At 41.7% G+C, this 24,124-nt stretch overlaps 2 protein-coding genes across 5 annotated transcripts in view; one reads left to right on the top strand and one right to left on the bottom strand.

Moving 5' to 3' along the window:
- The first annotated feature begins 4,873 nt into the window (after positions 1-4,873).
- RMI2 (RecQ mediated genome instability 2) lies at positions 4,874-14,681 on the top strand. Its single transcript, XM_037910435.2, has 2 exons — positions 4,874-5,462; positions 9,701-14,681. Exons 1-2 carry the CDS (start codon positions 5,192-5,194, stop codon positions 9,847-9,849), a joined length of 420 nt encoding a protein of 139 aa, XP_037766363.1. The 5' UTR covers positions 4,874-5,191; the 3' UTR covers positions 9,850-14,681.
- A 4,230-nt stretch (positions 14,682-18,911) lies between these two features.
- Positions 18,912-24,124, bottom strand: part of LOC102932729 — a 152,358-nt gene continuing 147,145 nt past the window's right edge. For 2 of the 4 annotated variants that reach the window (XM_043523560.1, XM_043523562.1), the window contains 3 exons: positions 23,562-23,684; positions 22,787-22,928; positions 18,912-20,044 (listed from right to left, as the gene is read on the bottom strand). In XM_043523560.1, coding sequence (XP_043379495.1) covers positions 20,040-20,044; positions 22,787-22,928; positions 23,562-23,684 — 270 coding nt within the window. In that variant the 3' untranslated portion in view covers positions 18,912-20,039. Of the gene's footprint in view, positions 20,045-22,363; positions 22,929-23,561; positions 23,685-24,124 lie in introns of those variants that run through there. The other 2 variants (XM_043523559.1, XM_043523561.1) reach the window with 2 other exon arrangements.

The raw sequence follows: 24,124 nt of genomic DNA, 5'->3' as shown, positions 1-24,124 counted from the left end.
TTGGAACTGAGCCAGCTCCTGCACACTCATCTGCAGCACTGTGGGGGCACCTGTCATTGCGTTGACAGCCGTTGTAAGCAGACTCCCTGCATGTGTCCCCCACGGGCACCACATGTAGCATGCACTAATTTTTTTCCTGCAGCTAGCTGCTTCAGCAAGCACATGGGGAGGTGGTGGTGTTTTGCACCTGATAGTATTGTATGGGAGTCTTGCAGCTGTTGGCCCTTACCTTTCTCCCCATTCATTCCTGTCTGCTTTACATTAGGAAATATAATATGTAGTGCCAACTAAGATTGACAATTTTTGAGGGAATCCCATCATTAAATTTTTGGGCAGCACTTCACTGTGCAATAATTGGCTTCTGATGCAAGGCCGGTTTTATGTCTCCTCCAAATTGTTGCTAAAATCTCATCTATGCAGGGTTATCTATGCAGGGTTATCTATCAGCTAAAACTTTGGCAGATCCCTTAGAGAGTTTTCATGTCTCATCATACTATTTGCTTGTCTCCTAGATTAGCATTCTAGACTAATCGGTTCAAAAGTTTAAAGGAGAGGTAGCAGAATCTCATATTAGGGAGGTGGGATGTGTCTGATTGTTAACCTATTAGCTTGTCACTAATTAAAAGCCAGTGGTGATGAAAATGCCATAAAAAGCTGGAGGCTGAAAATATCTTCCCAAATCTGGGTCTAATATTCTGTCAGTAGATCACTACAGCATCTTCTGCGCAGTGCAAAAACAAAGACCAGCAAAGTATTACATTTTAAAGTTGTGTGACTGATTTATATTGCACCAGTCACACACAACTACATAACACAGTACTTTCACAAAATGAAAACGCGTGACCTGGTCCTCTCCCGCAACCTGTCTGCCAAGCTGCTGTCATCTGAATACAAAGGAAAGGAAGATAATTTAGCTTGGATCCCTTTTTCACTTACAGAAAGTAACGCATTTGCATGAAGTACTATTGTCAGGCTTGTTCCTATTGTACTTCATTTCTATAGACCACTTCCTTTTACTGAGAAAGGATCTGAAAGAAACAATCCTGTGACTTGACTCTACTGTTTACTATGGTTTGGGACAGTCAGTCCCAGATCTACAAAGGTACCCAGATGCCTAAAACCCCTCCCAGCCCCCACCCCAGTCTGGCTCAATGATTGTTTCACTGTGGCTACTTAAATAGTATTTGAGCGAGCGAGAAAGGAAATGACTTTGTACAGGAGGGATAGCTCAGTGGTTTGAGCGTTGGCCTACTAAACCCAGGGTTGTGAGTTCAATCCTTGAGGGGGCCATTTGGGATCTGGGGCAAAAATTGGGGATTGGTCCTGCTTTGAGCAGGGGGATGGACTAGATGACCATCTGAGGGCCCTTCCAACCCTGATATTCTATGATTAGGGCATCTATGTGAAGTTGGGAGACATAGGACCAGTCCCCCAGATACAATCACTCTTTGGGAGCCATGCATCAGAATACCCCACAACTCAGTGGTTAGCACACTCTCCTAAGCGGTAGGATTTGAACAGGGGTCTCCCTTCTAGGGGGAGAATTGCAACTGGGTCCCACACATCACAGGTGAGTACTCTAACCAGTGGAATAAAAGTTATAAGGTGGGCGATTCTGGCAATTTTGTGTGGAGCGAGGCAGGCGCTGAACTCATTTCTGCAAGAAACTTCTTGAGTGCTTAAGCTGCCTGACTCCAGGCAGTGGGTTCCCATTCGTGGATTGCTAAGCAGAGCTAGACACCTATCTCCAGGAAAGGGGCAGGGCTTAGCACACAACCTTGTCCATGGCATCCCACAGGCTAGCTCAGGCAGCTTCTTGCTTAGCATTCTGGCTTTTGTGGACAGTGTTCTTAGGTGTCTATCTCTTTCTATTCATTGTATAGGGAGCCTAGGTGCCTAACTCAGCTTTGTGGATTGCTGAGTTGTTCCTGTAATTTTCTAAGCACCTAAAAGTTCGACACCGTTACTCTCTACGTTGTAACAACCGAGTCGCTTTATGGATCCCACCTTCAGTATCTGGAAGTACACAAAGTATTACAGAATCTGCAAACAAACTCTAGAGCTGTACATTTAGCACAACCCCCAGCGGATGCTCCTCTGAATTTCTGGGGCTGGCATTAACAGTGTTTCCTAAATCATTTGTTTTGAGAGTTTCTAGGCCATTCAAATGTTGTCATTTAACCCACATGTTGGTTGGTCTTATGCATCATGTTTCGTCTTCCAGTCAACTACAGGTCATCTATCTAATGCTCGTATTTTTTTTAAAAAAATCAGTGACGAAAGTCTTGGTTGTTTGAATTCCATAACTGCTTTTAAAAGTTGTTTGAAAACCAGTTAGTGTGGCCTGCCAGACCTTTTGGGTTTTGGGGGAAAGAAATTGTGAGGAAAAAAACTCAAGCAACTCTTCTATGTAACATTAACCAAGGGCTGGGACAGAACTCCATCTCTTCTGTTTGACGGGTATGTTGTAGTTGTTGTTGTTTGTCAAATACAATGAATTTCTGGTCTGGGCAAAAGAGTGATTTTCTTTTCTTTTTTTTAATTTGTCCTGTCTGCTTGTGAAAAGCTGCTTTTCATTTTCAACAAAAAATAGAAGGAAAAATTAAAGAGGCTTAATTTTTCAGCTGACACTGTGATTGGTGGGTAGTGGGTGAATGCATATGTGCTGGAAGAATTTTTTCAGGCTGCTTTTTCTTAAAAGGCAAGGGTCATAGTCTCTTCTCATCTACCCTGCCACCACCCCAGTGGAGTAGTGCCAGTTGTAACTGAGGAGAATTTGGCCCCAAATATGTATTGGATTATATATAATACTTATCTTTGTATTGTCTGAGTTTATTACCCAAACAGTATGGTCCTCCCTCACATTGGTGTCAATGAGAAGAATCTGGACGTGATGCTGCAGTGGGTAACACGGTATGGGGAGGAGGTGAGCAGCTCTCCGTGGTGAAAGAACAGGTTAAGGACTATTTACAAAACCTGGACATGCACAAGTCCATGGGTCCAGATCTAATGTATACAAGGGTGCTGAGGGAGCTGGCTGATGTGATTGCAGAGCCATTGGCCATTATCTTTGAAAATTTGTGGCAATCGGAAGAGGTCCCGGACAACTGGAAAAAGGCAAATATAGTGCCCATATTTTAAAAAGGAAAGAAAGAGAACCCGGAGAACTACAAACCGGTCAACATCACTTCAGTCCCCAGCAAAATTATGGAGCAGGTCCTCAACGAATCCATTTTGAAGCACTTGGAGGAGGAAGGTGATAGGGAACAGTCAACATGGATTCACCAAGGACAAGTTATGCCTGACCAAGCTAATTGCCTTCTATGATGAGATAACTGGTTCTGTGGATATGGGGAAAGTGTGGACGTGATATATCTTGACTTTAGCAAAGCTTTTGATATGGTCTCCCACAGTATTCTTGCCAGCAAGTTAAAGAAGTATGGATTGGATAATGGACTGTAAAGTGGATAGAAAGCTGGCTAGATTGTCGGGCTCAACGGGTAGTGATCAACGGATTGATGTCTAGTTGGCAGCCGGTATCAAGCGGAGTGCCCCAGGGGTCAGTCCTGGGGCTGGTATTCTTCAATATCTTTATTAATGATCTGGATGATGGGATTAATTGCACCCTCAGCAAGTTCACAGATGGCACTAAAGTGGGGGGAGGGTGGTATATATGCTGGAGGGTAGGGATAGGGTCCAGAATGACCTAGAAAAATTGGAGGATTGGCCCAAAAGAAATCTGATGAGGTTCAACAAGGACAAGTGCAGAGTCCTGCACTTAGGATGGAAGAATCTCATGCACCGCTACAGGCTGGGGACCAACTGGCTAAGCAGCAGTTCTGCAGAAAGGACCTGGGGATTACAGTGGACTAGAAGCTGGATATGAGTCAGCAGTGTGCCCTTGTTGCCAAGAAGGCCAACAGCATATTGGGCTGTATTGGTAGGAGCATTGCCAGCAGATCGAGGGAAGTGATTATTCCCCTCTATTCAGCACTGGTGAGGCCACACCTGGGGTACTGCATCCAGTTTTGGTCCCCCCCACTACAGAAGGGATGTGGACAAATTGGAGAGAGTCCAGAAGAGGGCAACGAAAATGATTAAGGGGCTGGGGCTCATAATTTACGAGGAGAGGCTGAGGGAACTGGGGTTATTTAGTGTGCAGAAGAAAAGAGTGAGGTGGGATTTCATAGCAGCCTTTAACTACCTGAAGGGGGGTTCCAAAGAGGATGGAGCTCGGCTGTTCTCAGTGGTGGCAGATGACAGAACAAGAAGCAGTGGTCTCAAGTTGCAGTGCAGGAGGTCTAGGTTGGATATTAGGAAACACTATTTCACTAGGAAGGTGATGAAGCACTGGAATGGGTTACCTAGGGAGGTGGTGGAATCTCCATCCTTAGAGGTTTTTAAGGCCCAGCTTGACAAAGCCTTGGCTGGGATGATTTAGGTGGGGTTGGTCCTGCTTTGAGCAGGGGGCTGTACTAGATGACCTCCTGAGGTCTCTTCCAACCCTAATCTTCTATGATTCTATGGACCTCGTTGCCAATTTTTTCAAAGCATAACATATGCTGCAAGAGTGGCAGAAGGTGATGACTTGCTTATTTTTTCATGAGATTAAAAGCATAATCAAAGCAATAACTAGGATAGAGTAAAAAAAACAAAGCACATAAAAAAAGAAAACAGGAAAAGGTTAAACGATAACTTAAAACAGTTTTGTTGCACACACACACACACCCCTCCTCTGGAGCCTGTGTGTGTTCCCGCCCCACCGCCTGCAAGCCCGAGCCAGTGTGCTTGTTACAGCAGGCAGCGTGGGCTGAGCAGGCCCCCCCCCGGCTCTGAGGAGAAGCACGTGCATATCGGCCAGGCTTTAGCGTGTAAGGCCCGGGCAGGGCCCCTGCCTTGGCCCAGAGGAGAGAACCCGGAGAGCCAGGGCTGGAAACGGCTGTGCAGTCTTCAGGGGCTTCGCCTCACGGCGCTGTGGGGTCCCGGGGGGGGACCCACGTGCTAGTGATGTGGTCACGAACCCCCGCTCCCTGAGCTGCGGGGGGGGCCCGGGAGTCCGGAGCGCGCACAACCCTCCTCCCGCGGCGGCAGCCCGGCGTCCGCCCACGCCCCGGCCCGCCATTGGGGCCTGTGCCGGGAGCCCCTCCCCAAGCGCGGGCGGCAGCCGGGCCCGGGCCGCGCTGGGGGCAGCATGGCAGGGGAGCCGCGCAGCCCGCCGGTGAAGGTGCTGGCCGCCCAGCTGAAGCGGTGCCGGCGGGCCGCGGGCGGGCCGTGGCTGCTGGGACGGGAGGAGGCCGGGCAAGGCCCGCTGGCGGTGCCGGTGGTGTGGATGCAGGGCACGGTGCTGGCGGTGGAGGCCGGGGGCGCCCGGGGCGGCTCGGCCCGGCTGCAGGACGAGAGCGGCCCCTTCACGGTGCTGGGGGTGGAGCGGGTCCCCAAGGGGCGGCCGTGCCTCAGCGCAGGTACCTCCCGGGGGAGCCGCAAACGGGGGGTGGGGCGGAGTGTGGGGGACCCGCTTAGAGAGTGTGTACTCCCGCCCTGCGGGGCCAAGCAGTCTGGCGGGGGGACCCCCACGTCCACCGCCATGGGGGGGGGGACCTGCCCCGTGGGGTCCCCCACACCAACTGCCACCAGGGGGAGGACCCCCCCCACACACAGGGGGCCGTACTGTTCCAGAGCTATAGGGCCCCCCCATACACAACCATGGGCGGGGGCTTACGGCTCCCATTCCTTGGCGGGCACATGCTGGGGTGCTAATGTATTTGCCTTGTGGGGTCCCCTGAACACACACATACCTGGGAGGGTCTATTTCTCCTGTGTATGAGTCCCACATATGCTGGAGGCAGAGCAACATAGTGGTTTCAGCCCTATGATTCACATGCACACACAGGGACCCACCACATGCATGTAAGGGGGTTATACTGCAGAGGATGGGCAACCTGCAAAGATACTTGTGCCAGATGCTTCAGGCCCACATCCTCAGTGCACGTAATCCTACCTCCAGCATTTTGAGAGGGTAAAGTATGCCTCAGGACTAGGAGACAATCAATGGGATACAATCATTCCGGGGTACAAAATATATTGGAAGGACAGAACAGGTCGTGCGGGAGGAAAGTGGCATTATATGTGAAAGAAAATGTAGAATCAAATAAAATAGAAATCTTAAATGAATCCACATGTTGCATAGACTCTCTATGGATAGTAATGCCTTGCTCCAATAAGAGTATAACCGTAGGGATCTATTATCAACCACCTGACCAGGACAGTAATAGTGGTGATGAAATCCTAAGGGAAATTAGAGAGGCTATCAAAATAAAAAACTCCATAATAGTGGGGGATTTCAGTTATCCCCATATTGACTGGGTATATGTCACCTCAGGAAGAAATGCAGAGACAAAATATCTCGATACTTTAAAAGACTGCTTCTTGGAGCAGCTGGTACAGGAACCCACAAGGGGAGCGGCAGCTCTCCATCTACTCCTGAGTGGAGCGTAGGATCTGGTCCGAGAGGTAACTATAACAGGACTGCTTGGAAATAGTGACCATAATATAATAACATTTAACATGCCTGTCGTGGGAAGAACACCTCAAGAGCCCAACACTATGGCATTTTATTTCAGAAAGGGGAACTATGGAAAAATGGGGAGGTTAGTTCAACAGAAATTAAAAGGTACAGTGACTAGAATGAAATCCCTGCAAGCTGCATGGACAATTTTCAAAGACACCGTAATAGAGGCTCAACTTAAATGTATATCCCAAATTAAAAAAACAGATTAAAAGAACTAAAAAAGAGCCACCGTGGCTTAACAACCATGTAAAAGAAGCAGTGAGAGATAAAAAGGCATCTTTTAAAAGGTGGAAGTCAAATCCTAGTGAGGTAAATAGGAGTATAAACACTGCCAAATTAAATGTAAAAATGTAATAAGAAAAGCCAAAAAGGAGTTTGAAGAACAGCTAGCCAAAACTCAAAAGGTAATAACGAAATGGTTTTTAAGTACCTCAGAAGCAGGAAGCCTGCTAAACAACCAGTGGGGCCCCTGGTTGATCAAGATACAAAAGGAGCACTTAACGACGATAAAGTCATCCCAGAGAAACTAAATGAATTCTTTGCTTCAGTCTTCACAGCTGAGGATGTTAGAGAGATTCCCAAACCTGAGTTGTCTTTTGTAGGGGACAAATCTGAGGCATTGTCACAGATTGAAGTGGTCACTAGAGGAGGTTTTGGAATTAATTGAGAAACTTAACATTAACAAGTCACCGGGACTAGATGGCATTCAGCCAAGAGTTCTGAAAGAACTCAAATGTGAAATTGTGGAACTATTTATGGTTTGTAACCTGTCGTTTAAATCAGCTACTGTACCCAATGACAGGAAGATAGCTAACGTAAGGCCAATATTTAAGAAGGGCTCTAGAGGTGATCCGGGCAATTACAGACCGGTAAGTCTAACGTCAGTACCGGGCAAATTAGTTGAAACAATAGTAAAGAATAAAATTATCAGACACATAGAAGAACATAAATTGTTGCGCAAAAGTCAACATGGTTTCTGTAAAGGGAGATCATGTCTTACTAATCTGTTGGAGTTCTTTGAGGGGGTCAACAAACATGTGGACAAGGGGGATCCAATGGACATAGCGTACTTAGATTTCCAGAAAGCCTTTGACAAGGTCCCTCACCAAAGGCTCTTATGTAAATTAAGTTGTCATAGGATAAGAGGGAAGATCCTTTCATGGATTGAGAACTGGTTAAAAGACAGGGAACAAAGGGTAGGAATAAATGGTAAATTTTCAGAATGGAGAGAGGTAACTAGTGGTGTTCCCCAAGGGTCAGTCCTAAGACCAATCCTATTCAACTTATTCATAAATGATCTGGAGAAAGGGGTAAACCGTGAGGTCGCAAAGTTTGCAGATGATACTAAACTGCTCAAGATAGTTAAGACCAAAGCAGACTGTGAAGAATTTCAAAAAATCTCACTAAACTAAGTGATTGGGCAACAAATGGCAAATGAAATTTAATGTGGATAAATGTAAAGTAATGCACATTGGAAAAAATAACCCCAGTTATACATACAATATGATGGGGGCTAATTTAACTACAACTAATCAGGAGAAAGATCTTGGAGTCATCATGGATAGTTCTCTGAAGACGTTCACGCAGTATGCAGCGGCAGTCAAAAATGCAAACGGGATGTTAGGAATCATTAAAAAAGGGATAGAGAATAAGACGGAGAATATCTTATTGTCCTTATATAAATCCATGGTATGCCCACATCTTGAATACTGCGTACAGATGTGGTCCCATCATCTCAAAAAAGATATACTGGCATTAGAAAAGGTTCAGAAAAGGGCAACTAAAATGATTAGGGGTTTGGAATGGGTCCTATATGAGGAGAGATTAGAAGCTAGGCCTTTTCAGCTTGGAAAAAAGGAGACTAAGGAGGGATATGATAGAGGTATATAAAATCATGAGTGGTGTGAAGAAAGTGAAGAAGGAAACGTTGTTTACTTGTTCCCATAATATAAGAACTAGGGTCCACCAAATGAAATTAATGGGTAGCAGGTTTAAAACAAATAAAAGGAAGTTCTTCACTCAGCACACAGTCAACCTGTGGAACTCCTTGCCTGAGGAGGTTGTGAAGGCTAGGACTATAAGAGGGTTTAAAAGAGAACTGGATAAATTCATGGAGGTTAAGTCCATTAATGACTGTTAGCCAGGATGGGTAAGGAATGGTGTCCCTAGCCTCTGTTTGTCAGAGGATGGAGATGGATGGCAGGAGAGAGATCACTAGATCATGACCTGTTAGGTTCACTCCCTCTGGGCCACCTGGCATGAGCCACTGTCAGTAGACAGGATACTGGGCTGGATGGACCTTTGGTCTGACCCAGTATGGCTGTTCTTATGGGTGCTGCCCCACAATGGTGGGGGTTGGATGCTGCCCCAGTGTGGGAAGGCCCTGGTTGGGGCATTGCAAAGTGAGCCTGCCCCACACTCAGCACACAACAGCAGGTCCTGATGAGGCTCAGTTACCTGCTCCAGGCGCTAAAACCTGGACACTGGTGCTGTCCGTTGTGTTGCACAGCACAGCTCAGGATTGTCCTGGCTGCCCCCAAACTTGTATGAATGGCTGTTACCTGTCACACACGGTCACAGTGCCATTCTAATTTTGCACCGTTAGAGGGCCAGCCACATCTGAGCGGCACTGCAACCGTGTGTGTCAGGGGCCAGGTCATAACAGCTGGAGCATGAAGCCAAGCCCAACCAGCCCCATGAGACAGAAGCTTCGTCAACGAGGACAGGAGGTTTTGGGGTCAAAACCTGGGACTGTTGGGAGGTATGAATAATTGTTGCATGGGGGCAGGAATTTCTTCCTAATTCCCACCTGGTGATCTGTTTATGCTTTGAAGCAGGAGGATTTAATAATCCATCATATATGAGCCAGTGGGACTGCAGATGCTGTTCTTATTCATACAAATACCGAATCCTTTTTCTTAAATATATGGCCTAATTTTGTGATATGGTCAGCATTCTCAGCTATTCACACTGTCAAGCCTTTGATGACTTAACATTTTTCTTAGGGGTCCTGCCCTCCCTCACTTTTTGGCTGCTTTGAAACAAAATAATCGAATAGTTTAAAGTGAAATAATGTTTCCAGAGCAAGAATAATGAAAATGTTGAATGTTAATTGCGTTTTGTTTTTTCTAGGAAAGTATGTAATGGTGATGGGCTTGGTACACTCCTGCAGTCCAGAGCCTATTCTTCAAGCTGTGAAGATGACAGATCTTTCTGATAATCCTATTCACAGAAGCATGTGGAGCTTTGAAGTGGAGGATTTGCACAGAAACATTTCTTAGATGCTGTGTGTTTTTGTCAGCAGCCTAAAGGACCAGGAAACAAATATTTGCTTTTACACCATTTGGACCTCAGCTCAAAACATTAGACTGTCAGGAATAGTTATAGCCTCATCTGGAGAATACTTTGATAGACAAAATTACTTAGTCCACTAACTAACAGTTTTAAGAGTTATGGACAGGAGACCAAATTTACCATTGGAGAAAATGGATACAACTCCATTGTCTTCAGTGAATTTGACTGAGATTCAATATTTAGAGATCTTTATGCTCATGATAACTCATAGGAAGCTGGTTCATGCCCTGTTCCAATAATGTTTTATGCCAACAGACTAAACTGCATTAATTTTCCAAAAGTTTATCTGATGCTTTCCAAATAATAGTAGGTATTTCAATACTCGCTCCATTATTATAGCTGTCATCTGTTAGACTGTAGGGTTAGGCAGTCATAGTTCAGACCATATTCTGTCCTCCATTTTGCATAACACTCTTGCTGCCAGTGTGAATTCTATATCTGGAATGAGGACAGAATGTGGTCCATACCGTTTAGATTGTGTTTATGGTAAGGAAATGGTACCTTGGCTCCATGCTTTCTCTATCAAGAACATCCATATCCAGTTTGCTTTGTTTACAAGACATATGTCTTTTCTAACTGTAACCATAGTTTGGTGCCTAAAACTCTGCAGGTGCAGCATTCATCTCTACAATATTAAGAGTAGCATGATAACAAAACCTATAGTTCCAGTAAACTAAACAGAGATTTGACACAGACTCACAGGGAGTAGATTTATCCAGGTCCAAGAAGTAAGTACTCTCGCCACATCACACAGTAAGATTACCGCAGCCTAATTATGCATTATTATATTAAGTTTTCTTTCCCTGGATACACTGTCTCTTTAAAGTTACTGTTAAATGTATATTATTTTTACCTTTGTTACATCCTCTTCCTGTAAAGGACAAGTGTATGATACTGCTCTTTTGTTCCCAAAATATTATATTTGCTCAAGTTTCAATGATAATTCATGCATCCTAAATAAATACTACGTTATGTATATACTGTAGCTCTGTAGGTTGGGAGAAAGAGACAAGTTCAACAGTATCAAATAACAATGTTAACTAACTTTGAGCATATGAAAACAAGCTTTTTGCCTTACTATAAACCACAAACTGAATTTAAGATCAGGTATTGCACTTTGAACAATGCTTTGAAAATACTAATTCTCACAGTGCTATCTTGAAGTAAATATTGTCCCCATTTTTACAGAGGCCCCTTGGAGGGTGTTGATGAAAGCGCCGGGATCAGAACTTTGGGAGTGCGTACTTCCATCCCTGAGTTTAGTGTTTGAGACCATGTCACTTCAGAGGCCTGGGTATAACGGATGGGGTTGTGTTAAATGAGACCTTGTTGATTATATGTGGGATAAGCCAAGACAGGTGTACAGAATTTTGACAGTATGGGCTAATTTTTTAAAAAAATGTTGGGAAAAAGTCCACTTGTAAAATGTAGCCTGCCAGCAAATTCTTCTTGGTGTCAACATTGTTAGACAACCATTTTTATTTTTTTGGTAGCAGGTCTCTTGACATCTTAATGATTCTTATTCTAAGAATTTGAATTTCATCTCAGAAGGAAGAAAAACAAAGTTCACCTTGACATGCATGGGAACTAGATTGTGTGTAAAAAGTTTTGATGAAAAGGGCCAAATTCAAACCTTGTGTAAGGGAGTGCAACTCTGCTGGCTTCAGTAGACTTGTACCACTTACATCACAGCTAAATATGGCTCAAATACTCATAGTTGGCCTTTACTCATAGTTGGCAAGTACATAATGCAACAGATGTGATATATAGATATATATATAGTATAATGCATGTTCATTAAATGTATATCTCAGAAGCAGTCTTTACTCAGTGTTGACTTAAGTACTGCTGACCTGAATTTAATTAGCAATATCTCTATATCCTCCCCACCTCCTGGTTCATGAATAAGGGAAGCTCCAGCGATCGCGCTGCCGTCCAGCCGCTGCCATCCAGCCGCTGCCAGGGGGCAAACCCCTGGGGTCCTGCTGCCACTCTGGCTGCCGCCAGGGGGCCAGCTGCTGCTCCAGCTCCCCTGGGACCACTGCCGGGAGACACCGAGCTGTGGCAGTGCCAGCCGCCCACAGGACCACTGCTCAGGTAGTGTCCGGGGCCAGCTGCTTGCGCGGCCCTGGGATCAGCCACACTGTCTGCTGCAGAAATTACGGACCCCTACATATGAGCAAGCTATGCCGCTCTAGTTTTTGGATACTAACTATTCTTTAAAGTTTAGATTGGCCCAAACTAAATCACTAGATCTGACCACCCCAAGCTTTGGGATGTTTCAGAATCTACATGTGGATCTAAACTTTGTAGTTGGAGTTCTCTACTTCTATAAAAATAACTCAAAACTGGAGACAAACTCTTGGAAAATTGGTTATCTTTGTTTGGTCTAAAGCTATTACTATATTTGACAACTGTTGGCTTGTAGAAGTGGCCTAACTGTAGTGCAGCTTCAGAGTTTCTTTGTAACCAAAAGCAACTTACAAAGTATACTGCAAAGATTTTATGTGGATTTTATATAATAGCATTGGATTGTTACACCAGCCTGAGTCTTTGAAACCAGGTTCTTTTCTAGGAACTCAAAACTGAAACAGGTTCCTAAGAAAGTTGAACTTGGAGCTTCTTAGCAAATGAACAGTTCTCTCTTTTCAGAACTTTTGACCTTGCTTCATTTTTATAAAACAACAACAACCTTGTGTTTTTCTCAGTGAATTGATGTTGACTAGGCATGGGGACAATATGTCTCAAGTTTTATGGTATTGTCTGTGGTTTTATACCTTATTGTGCAACAATGTGAGTGATTAAATAAGTTTCCTTTAAGTCTTTCAATTTCCTAGTCCACACAATGACTTTCTTTTTCTCTAGAGCCTAGGTCTCGGAAGCTGAATGAGAGGTGTACATGTTCGTGTCCATGTGAATTTGAGTCCTTTGGGGTAAATAAAGGAAATAAGAAATGGTTACTATATGAGTTGTAGGCACTAGAAATACTAAGTACTTAGTATTTTTCAAAGGGCTCGATACTCTACATCTCCCTGCAGGGAAGGCCGGTGGTGTTATATATGGTTGTTGAGGTACAATTAAGTGAGCTGATGTAACTTACCCGAACTTTGTGATAGAGGTCAGTTAAGAACTCAGGAGTTCCTGGCTCCTGCATTGTGTTCAAAGCGCACACCTGATCTGACTAAACCACACACTCACTTGAGAGAGTATTGATATGTTCCTTATGCAGCCTTTCTGCTGTTTGCCATTTGACAGTCTCATTCGCATACTAAAATACTGTCTTTATGTGAAGCATAAATATTTCCACAATGCCTCTGGCAAAAGCACTTCACAAATCACGCTGTCCTAAAATTTTCAGTAACAACTTACGTCACTAGTCCCACTCTAGTTAGCATCTTCGTGGCCAAGCATCAATTTTTAAATACCAAAAATCCTGAAACTACAGGTTTGAATAGAAGTAGGGTCAAATCCCAGTGACTCTTAAGGGACATATTCTAGGAGGGCTTGTAACTTCTGAGAATCATAAAAAGATTTTAGGTGCTCTGAGTGATGGTTTTTGCTCTGCCTCAGTCTGTGGCCACTGTATGTTTTTCTCTTCTTGTCATGTTCTATAGATAAAATGCCAGCAGTGCATTGCTATTTCAGCTGCAGAGCTTCCTAAGCCAGTCAACAAGAAGTGCAACAATGTGTATTTTGCACCCTCCTCCCCAAAGGCTCTGACATAATCCTCTCTGCCAGTTTGAGATATGCAAGACCTGATCTGACCCAGTTCAGGGTCAATGGGAGCTGCTTTTCCATCACGATGGCATCCTGCCACCCTTTCTAGGGGAGGCTATAAATTGTCCATTTAAAAATCAAGAAGAAAACTTACCATGGAAAACAATAACACAAGAATGCTTAAAAAATAAGTGGCCTGTTTTGTTAACAGGGAATGGATAAGAAAGATATGACAGGTGTCAGAGGTTGCTGCTGTTTTAACTCAACCGTAGTTTTGTACAGATGTCCACTTTACAAGAAGCACTGCTCAATGGCTACTTATTGGCATCTCTGTTGGCAGTCTCTGCAGAAAATGGGCATGGAGAATGGAGTAGTCCCTCCAAGACACAGCTAGTACACATTTATGGGGCAGTGTGGGGAAACTTGTACTTATTCTGTGGATAAAGCAAGAATGTTCAGTCTCCATGTCTGCCAGTCACAGACCTTTCACCAACCCTAAATTCACCAGCAAATAATTTATTTAAAAAGTAGCTTTGTTTTTTAAATTGGCATCTTGTATTCAGCAAGTGCATTAGTGCACTGTACAGACACTTTTAGAACAACCTGTTTTCTTTCTTGGTTTGAGTTCTATTTTAATATCACTCACAGTTTACTTTGTTTTTAGAGGTGTTTGGAGAAAAGATTTTCTGTTTGAACAGCAGAGATAGGACACAAAAATCTAAAGTTTTCTGTTGAACTTGGTGTTAGCACCACCTCCTGGTCATTCAGTGGCATGAGTGTACTGGTGATACATGCCAGCATAGATCAGTATGCATGTATGACTCTAGGTATATTACTGAATGCCTGTTAGCTTTCTCACATCTTTTACTGATAGGTATATGGATGCTCACCCTTTCATTCCTATAAGGTGAATAGATCTCAGAAAGGCTCATGACGGGTTTAGTATTGCCCATCACACACCAATTGTATATCATATTTGACATTGTTTGTAATGTAAAATGTGGAATATTTAAACACTGATTAAATAGTAATGTTTCTTTGATGGTTACAGTTATTTTAATGTTAAAAGTCAGTATTAAGGCATGATGCAGTGTGTTAAACAAACAGATGTTGCATTTTGTGCCAGAAGTATTTGCACCTTGTACATCACCTAGTATCTTACCTATCTTGCAGGGGCATGATGGAGACTTAATTGTTTAACCTGTGGAAAGCATTTTGAGCTTGCCAGATGCTACAGCAGAACAAAATACTCCACCACTAGGATTTTGCTTGGCAAACACCATTTGTCAGTGTCTTGCTTAATCTCCTCTGAGCCTTCTTCCATGCACCACCCTCCTCTGTGGGTACAGCCACTCAGTATGCCTCCAGAAGACCCCTCTTTTAAAGTCCCTTCTGCCTTGTCATCTACAATTGACATGTATAAAGACTCCTCTGGCTACTTGTCTGTATGTCCTTAGATAGTGAGCTCTTCAAAGCTGGGACCATCCTCTTCTTGAATGTCTGGCAGGGGCCTAGTACAGCGTGGATGCTAAACATAATAATTGGCCTCAGTCTTCATTGTGGGCTTTAGCTGCTAATTTAGTATAAATACTAAAAAGTATTAATAAGAGCTCTCATTGCTGCTTTAAATTAATTTCTGTCTGACTGTTCTCATAGTCTCTTGCAATATTTGCTGACATTTCACTTTGTCCTTGCAGTTCAAATGTCATTTCCATGAGTCTGATCTCAGCAGGCATATTAGTGCTTGGAATTACCAACACAAATTGGCTGATTTAAAAAAAAAATGAAATTTGTATAACAAAGTCAATAGTCACCATTTACAAAGCTCTTATAAATCATCAAACCAACTTCCAAATAATTTCATGGCAACCTAATCTTCACACGTTGAACTGTGTTTAAACCTCACTCTTGCTAGCGCCACTTTTTTGATCAGCGTGGGTGGGATTTTTTTGTCTTCCTAAAACTATGGTATAAAACCACACTATAGGCACTCTCTCAAGGAATTTAGACCTTGGTTTTTCTGAGGGGGGTGGGGAGAGTCCCTGTCCACATTGGTCAGAGAAACCAGGCTAGCAATGGTCATATTTAAATGCCCTAAAAACAGCCCTTGCCATAGTTTCAAATATGTGCCCTGATCAAACATGCAAGTATCTACTCACAGGAGGTCTCCTGTGCTTGCAAGAACGCCCACTGACCTGAGTGGGGCTTCCAATCTGCCCATGTGGTGCAGCTTTGCAGGATTGGGTCTGTACAGTGGAAGAAGCCTCTCTGTCAACAGCAAAACTGCATTAGAACCATGATACAGAATTGTACATTAGCTCTATGAATGCTGCTTAAATATGATAAAATACATAGTGTACAGAGAAACTTATAACGGCAAAAATGGTGGAGCCACAGATCACATCCTGGCTTAGAACCTTTTTCTAGTCAAGCTACGTTAGCCATGAAACTGGAGATATCCCCATCTGTTCTTGGATAAACATCAGGGACAAAAGCAAATCATTCTTGTTCGAACATCCCAGAAAGACAGCACCTACTGTTGTCATCCATTGATATGGGTAACATGGAATTTGACTGTTTTCCTAAAGTATTATTTGTAAAGCACCTATAATCTTACTACCTAGGTATGAAAGAAATAGTGTACAAGGTAAAAATCTCAAAGAAGGAAGTTTTCCTGTTTCCATACCTCCACCATGGCCTTCTGTCCAGCAGACAGGCTCATGGATTTGCCTAAGTTAAAGCCATTTTTAAAATGTAGCTATTTGTTTGGAGTACTCCACACCGTGTCTTTCCCCTATGCCTCTTTGAAACCAGATGTTATTTATAGACACAAATTATAAGATAACTCTGGCCACCAATATGCTTTTACTTCTAAATGATTGGAACCTTCAGAGACCATAAATGGAGAACAAACTGCAGAATACTAATACAAAATGGCTGTGTGATGATATAGATAGATAGATTAGACAGATCTTGAGTTTAGTAAGGCTTTTGACACAGTCCCACATGGCATTCTCATACGCAAACTAATAAATGTGATCTAGATGAAATTACTGTAAGGTGGGTGCACAACTGGTTGAAAGACCATACTCAAACAGTAGTTATCAATAGTTTGCTGGCAAAGTGGGAGGATGTTTCTAGTGGGATCCCACAGGGGTCAGTCCTGGGTCTTGGAATATTCAATATTGTCGTTAATTATTTGTGTAACAGAGTGGTGAGTATGCTCATAAAATTTGCAGATGATTCCAAACGGGGAGGGGTTGCAAGAACTTTGGAGGACAGAATTACAATTCAAAACAACCTTGAAAAATGGGAGAATAGGTCTGAAATCAACAAGATAAATTCAATAAAGACAAGTGCAAAGCACTTCACTTAGGAAGGAAAAATCAAATGTACACTTACAAAATTGTGTGTCCGTGGCTAGGTGGTAGCACTGCTGAAAAGAAGCTGTGGTGTTATTGTGGAGCACAAATTGAATATGAATCAACAATCTATTACAATTGTGGAAAAGGAAAATATTCTGGGGAGTATTAACAGGAATGTGGTATGCAAGGCACTGGAGACAATTGTTTCACTCTACTTGGCACTGGTGAGGTCCTAGGTGGCGTACTGTGTGTCACACTTTAGGAAAGATGTGGACAAATTGGAGAGAGTCCAGAGAACAGCAACAAAAGTGATAAAAGTTTAGAAAACCTGACCTCTGAAGAACAGTTGAAAAACCTGAGGATGTTTAATGTAGAGCAAAGACGCCTGACAGGGGAACCCTCAAATTTGTTAAGGTCTGTTATAAAGGCCTATGCTTGCTGAAGGTAGGCCAAGTAGTAATGGGCTTAATCTGCAGCAAGGGAGCTTCAGGGTAGATATTAGGAAAAGCTTTTTGACAGTAAGGGTAGTTAAGTGCTCAAACAGACTTCCAAGGGCAGTAAATTCCCCGTCATTGGAGGTTTCTTAAGAACAGGTTGGACAAACACCCATCAGGGTTAGTCTAGGTTTACTTCATCCTGCCTCAGTGCAAGGGCTAGAGTTGATGACTTCTTTTGAGCTCCCTTCCAGCCCTATAGTTCTATGATTCTGTGATACAGCTGTCCTTTCCCCAGCAATACCTTACTTCATATCTGCCTTGTTTCTGTTATCTTTCCCCAATGCAGTTAACTAGCTGACCTTTTTCCCAGCGGGCTGGCCCTTTATGTTTGGCAGAAACAAACAGCTGGAGCCTTACCATGGCCATTTTGGAACTGATTACTGCTTCCTCCTCCTAACTGGTGAGCACTTTTAATTCTTGTTATCGTTTTCTTGTTTGGTTCCCGAAGAGCTGGAATGTTCTCAGAGACTGCAAAATGATCTGGGGGCTCTGTGACTGCAGGAGTGTTGCAAGGTGACAACTCACTCACTCGGTTGTGAGGCTGTCTTTTCTAGAAGAAATGGCTAATTAAGATTCTCGGTAATGGAGTTTATGTGAAAATGAACAGTTTCTCTTACACAATTTCTTAGTGAAATAAAGTATACGGATTGCCTGAACCAATCCAGTTTCTCATTTACATAGTGAGTAGCTGGTGAGTAAACAGTGCATTACTCTCAAACTACTGGAAGTCTCTTGGCACTGATGTAAATGAGCTGAAAAATCAATATATCCTACTTTAGAGGCAGTCTGAGCTAGTGGAACAGGGCAAGTTGGTTTCTAGTGCCAGCTTTGCCACTGACTTGCTGTGTGATTTTTCGGCAAGTCCCTTAACCTCCGTGTAACTTTATCTTCCCCTGGTTATGACATGAAGGCTGAGACCCAGCTTTAAATCTGTGGCTGAAAGTGCTGAAAGTTCCAAGGATGACTGACTTTCCCTACTCTTTGGTAACCAATGCGTTTGATCACCTAGGCATTATTAAATATCAGAAATTCTCCTCATGAATCCTGGACTATCACACATTTTGTTACACCGACTCTTCTATTCAGGCATTACTAATGTGCTTTTTATCTTACCAGCAAGTAATGTTGAATCTAACAGATGTCTGATGAATAGTCACCTTTCCTTAGCTATACAGTTGCCTATAGTATTATGAAGAGCATGTAGGCTAATAGTATTGAAAAATGTCACTGACAATCATAGTAGAAATAAGAAAGGTTATCCGATATTGTGGCGATGTTTAGGGTACTCAGCATTGCCTCATCTAAGTCCCTTTGGCCCTCTGTTCAGAATTAAATTCTTTTAATCAAGATTTCCCTTCAGGAACTGGCCAGATAGCTGCGCGCATTTTAAACTCTATTAACTAGATAAACACATTTTGCTCCATAGATCAGGACAACTTTATTTTTAAGAACAATTAATGAAAGTGCATCACAGCAAAAATAAGGAAAGGAAGTAAAAACTTTCATCAACATAATATATATTTCAGAACCCTGTTATTCCAATTTATGACAATAATTCTGAGCAATGGCTATTGAATATTTGCTTTGTGTTTCCCTCACTAAAAAATAACCACTTTGAGGTATTCCTAGTATTGACTGAAAAAATGTGTATTTCAAAAAGAAAATGGGCGTTTCTTATATAAAAATCAAAATATTTAAATCCATTTGATTTAAAATATCAAAAGTGGTTTAGCAGTAAGATTTCAGACAGTGATGTCTAAAGATGCCAGCTGCATCCTGTTTATAACTACCAAAAGGTATGGGTTAGATCTGTCACCCTGTCGAGGGCACATGGAAAGATGTCTGAAAGTGGGTCTGAAGGAAGGAAGGGGGATGTGCAATTGGTAGTGGGACACTACAGAGAAGATTGTTTCTCTTTTACAGTGGTGTGCTAATTGTGTTTCATAATGGGAATCAGGTGGGAGAGCACAAGGAATGGCTATTTTTCACCATCTCAAAAGTCCTACTTTTTGGGGGTGTTCTCTTTAGTAAGATGGGTTAGACATGAATCTGTCCAAACTAGAACAAATGGCTGAATTAGATTCCTAGAGAACAACAAAGATGGTACTTCCATACAACCTTAAGGCTTAGTGTGCTGACAGAGCAGCCAGATTTTACTGATCTGGGGCGGGGGAGAGACAATGTGATTGTTTTAATTATATTCAAATTATGAAAATGAGATTCTGTATCTGAAGAGGAGGGCAAAACAAGAGGTTTATTTTTTTTAAATAAAAGTTACTCTAACGTTCTCTCTCTCTTGTCAGAGTTATCCTGATGTGATATTAATATAATGACAAGTAACTGTAATAATTAAACTTTCTTCAGGCTCTGTAGCCTGAAAAGCTTTTCTTCTTACAATCTGTGTTGTAAGTCCTGGCTTTCGTGGACACTGTTGCTGGTTTGCCATACCGTTGCTTCTAGGTTGTCAAACCAGGTTTTTTTCAGAGCTTGAAACAGCTTTTTCATCTTCAGGGTTGATAGTTGCAATTAAGAGCAAATTCAAACTGCAAGTAAGAAGAGATACATTACTAGACAGTGTTCTCTGGACTCTCAGAGGATAAAAAGGTAATTAGCGAACCAAACTATACAAAATAAATACAATCAGATGTCCCACCAATAAAAGGGATCAATGGAAATAAAAGTTTCATTGGGTTGTTCAAAAGCAGGCCAGGAAGTTTTACTTACACTGTGAATATGTGACTTTGGACATTTAAAATAAAATCAGGCCCAGATATGCTCCACCCTAAGCTATATTTAGAAGGAAGTATTTTTTTCTTTTTAACTAAAGTTTGGCAACACAGACAAGCTCCTGTCCTGAAATCTCTACTCAGGAAAAACTAGCATTCAAGTCAGTGCAAGTCTTGTTTGAATGAGAACTGTTGGCATTGGCCCAAATGTTGATAGGTCTCCAACAGTACTGAACTCTTAAGGAATTATATAGGTTAATACTACTAGCTGATTTCACAAACTTGGTGATCGGCCTATTGTAAACATGGTTTGCATACTTTAACTGAATATTCAGTGTCAGACACTTTTTTTTAAATTTAAACAAATATCTGTCTCTGTATTTAAAAGAAGTGAATTCCTCTATGTATGTCTTAAATATGCTATTAGAGGTGGCAAATATCAAATAAAACTCAATACTCCTGAGATTTAGTGGGCTTAGAATAAAATCCAGATTCAGATTTTGCAGCTGGGTACTGTCTATACGCTGGGCAGCCCAAACCCCGCATTCACCTACTGATTTATCACTGTCTCCTCTGAGAAGTATGTAATACTCATGCACACACCTAGAAGTATGCATGCACATACATGTATACTGAGCATTCTTTTGATGAGGCTTTATTTATGTGGCCTCATCCACAAATATCTGATGGTCTTCCCCTGTGGTCATGTGTAAAAAAATATTATACACTTGTAGTTCTTCTAGCTTGTTAAAAATGTAATTGTATGTTTGTAGTCACCAAATCAATCGATCTTTTGTGGTGGCAATGAATTTACAAATGCCGGGGAATAACTTGTCATTTCATTTCATGTACCAAGAGAGCTTCCATTTTCTCATTTCCAAGCCTCAGCAGTGCATACAGCAGACAAATTAGCAGCGTAAATCTAAGTGCTTCAATCCTAGCAACTGCATAATTCCCTCATCTGCATAGTCCTATCAGTTACTTACAGTAAATGCTTTTCTTTGCAGTAAATAAGTCGTAAATCTATCATTACACCTTAAATTATTATTTGGACAAGTGTGGTAGTAATTAGCATGGCAGTGATTTGTATGTCTGTTTCCTTTAATGTTCTCAACAAGTGAAAGTGATGTAAGGACTTCTTTTCTTCCAAATAAAGGACTGTACGCTACATGTAAATAAAATGTTAATTATTGGGGTCAGTTTCAAAGATTCATTTTTCTCAGAAGATGATTATAGCCTCAAATGTTTCCATATTAGAAGCCATTCTTTATTGCACTTAGGCGGCGTATAATGCAGAACAAGGAACCGTGTCAGCAGTTGTAGTGGGTTTTTAATTATTTATCTATCTACTGTAGTCAATAAATAGCACATACAGTTCAAGAAGGGTGCTGTTATCTATAATATCTGGAAACAAAGAGCCAAAAAAAATTATATGTGCATGAGTCAGTTGAGGTGTGTTGTAATAATTCAGAAATGCATGGGATTAGGTCTTTTCTACATAAAGTTCAATGTGCAGCTATTTATAATCCGTAAACTACAAGATGCAAGATGTATCAAAATCTTGCCATTCTGCCTACACAAATTGCTTTCTATTTAGTTACGAGTATTGCACTCTTGTTTTTACAATGGCTGAGGATCAGCACTAGAGCTACAATATATTGAGGCAGAGGACAGATGATTCCATACAATGTAAAAGGGAATAACAGCAGTTGTCTCTTGCCATTGGGAAATGATTGCTATAATTTAGCTGCTTAGAAGAAACAGAACAAGAAGATAGCCAGAATATAGATGGAGTAGTGGAATGCGCTACTCCATATGCTGTTGGGCACCATCACTTAGATCAGGTGATGGGCCTGATTCTAATTTTCACACCAGCGTAAATCAGGAGTAAGCCTGTGGAGATATATCCACAGCAGCGGCTCAATCTTTCTCTAAATTACTCAAGAGGTAACAAACATTGTTTCATTTTGGCAGGGACTCTGGTGTAAACAGTTACAAACCTCCAGAATCACGCCTTTGAAAGTTTTCTACCTCTGCGTTCTAAATAGAGAGCAGCAGAGAGATGGATTTGAGATAACTGATGGTCAGATTAAAATAGTGGTTTTGATAATCTTGGAATTCTAAGGAATGCAGATCTCATTAAAAAGAGTGGAAGGAAGGGAAACTTTTTTGTTTTTTGAATCACAAAATATATATTTTTGATGACATGAACCCAGATAAATTATTCAGAAGGAAAACAAAGGAACAAAGCAAAAAGATCATCAAAGAATTAGAAAACATGGGGAAAATAAGTTTATAATATTGTAAAAATGTTTTCACTAAGCAAATTCAGAGGAAATAAATAGCCAGCAGGGAATAAGAAACAGAGGTGGTGTCTGCTCTCGTGGTTAAAAACAAAGGCTGAAATATAAACTGGAGGGACAAAACTGACTGGAGATAAGCAGAAAACTGTGGAATGGTGTTTTTATGATTACTTATAGCCACGTTACTAGATAACATTTGTATGTTAAGCCTGGCATCCCAGGCAGAGTGTTTGGGAGGAACAGAAATTAAACTTACCACATTGAGAAGGAATTTCCAAGGGGACAAAATTTCTGCCGCACAAGTGGACAAAGGCAGCTGCCAAGTTGCAGGCAGCTTTCAACTCACTGGAGTCACAAGCATCATGCACGCACATGCTGTAGAATGGTTCAGGGTCCACCTTCAAACATGAACAGAGTTATACGTAATGTTTCGGTTACATGAAGCAAAGTGCACAACTCTTCTAACAGATTGATAATAATTTGGAAATGTGAATAAACCTTCGTTTAGCTTGTCTTGGGTTGTCAACCTCAGCTGCAAATGAGAATTAACATAGGTGAAATTAAGGTATTTAGACCATATCAAGAGTCTATAAAATAACTCTGCAGCAAATCAGGCAAATGAACTGTGAAAGAATGAAATCAAGAACTTCAGAGGAATTGACTTTTTTCATTCCACATGTCCGTTTTCTGAAATCAGTATTAACATATCTTTTATTATGACTGTTTCTAGGGCTTTACTGTATTCCATATTCTAGACCAGTATGATAAACTACAATGTCAAGACAAGATAACATTCCATAGATCAGAGAAACATATTTATGTGGTGGAGAGACTGTGACATTTGGTTAGTCCTTCTGTGATGCTGTTCTGATCACTACAGAGGTTGAGTTTTCAACTAAACACCTGATAGTTAAAAGTAATGACGCTGGAATGTTCACCTTCCTGCAATCTTTCATAATTCATTTATGCAGCTTTGAAGAGTAGTGATAGGAGGTTCAAACCTTCCTTCACTGATTCTTACTAATACTTACAACTTTGAAGCAGTTCCTAAGAAGAGAGTGAGGTTCTCGAAAAAACACTTTACAAACTTTTTGCTTAGCTGTGATGGAACACGGTTTCACCTTCTTCTGTACGTAGCTGCAGTGACTGCTCACCTGAGAAAACAAGACTAGTCAATGAATAAACACTGTTTTTTAAAGTACTAATGCACTGTAAACCCCTTTATTTACATTGGGCGATATCACTGCAAGCAATATAGATGAAGGCTTGTTAGACTTTTTTTTTTTAAACTGCTCTGAATAATTGTTTATTGTTTCATTAATATTAGGATGTGCCATGCACTCTTTATAAATGAAACAACGACTGTATCGTCTTATAAATATTACAGGTTACAAACATTGTTTCCTTTTCCTATCGATTTTTGTGATTCATTAAAGATTTTTTTCTATAACTTCTGAAACAAGTTGTTGGCTAGCTGTCTTTTTTAATCTGTCATTTATAATGTTATTAAAAGTAGTGTTTTTACTAGGTCCTTTTATAGCGAGAAAACAGTTACTCAGATTCTTTCTAACTATTGCACTTATTAACAAGAATA

This window comes from Chelonia mydas, chromosome 10 (assembly GCF_015237465.2).
Source record: "Chelonia mydas isolate rCheMyd1 chromosome 10, rCheMyd1.pri.v2, whole genome shotgun sequence".
Taxonomy (NCBI): Eukaryota; Metazoa; Chordata; order Testudines; family Cheloniidae; genus Chelonia; species Chelonia mydas.
Note: the sequence above shows the minus strand (reverse complement) of the source record. Positions and strands in the feature narration are given on the sequence as shown.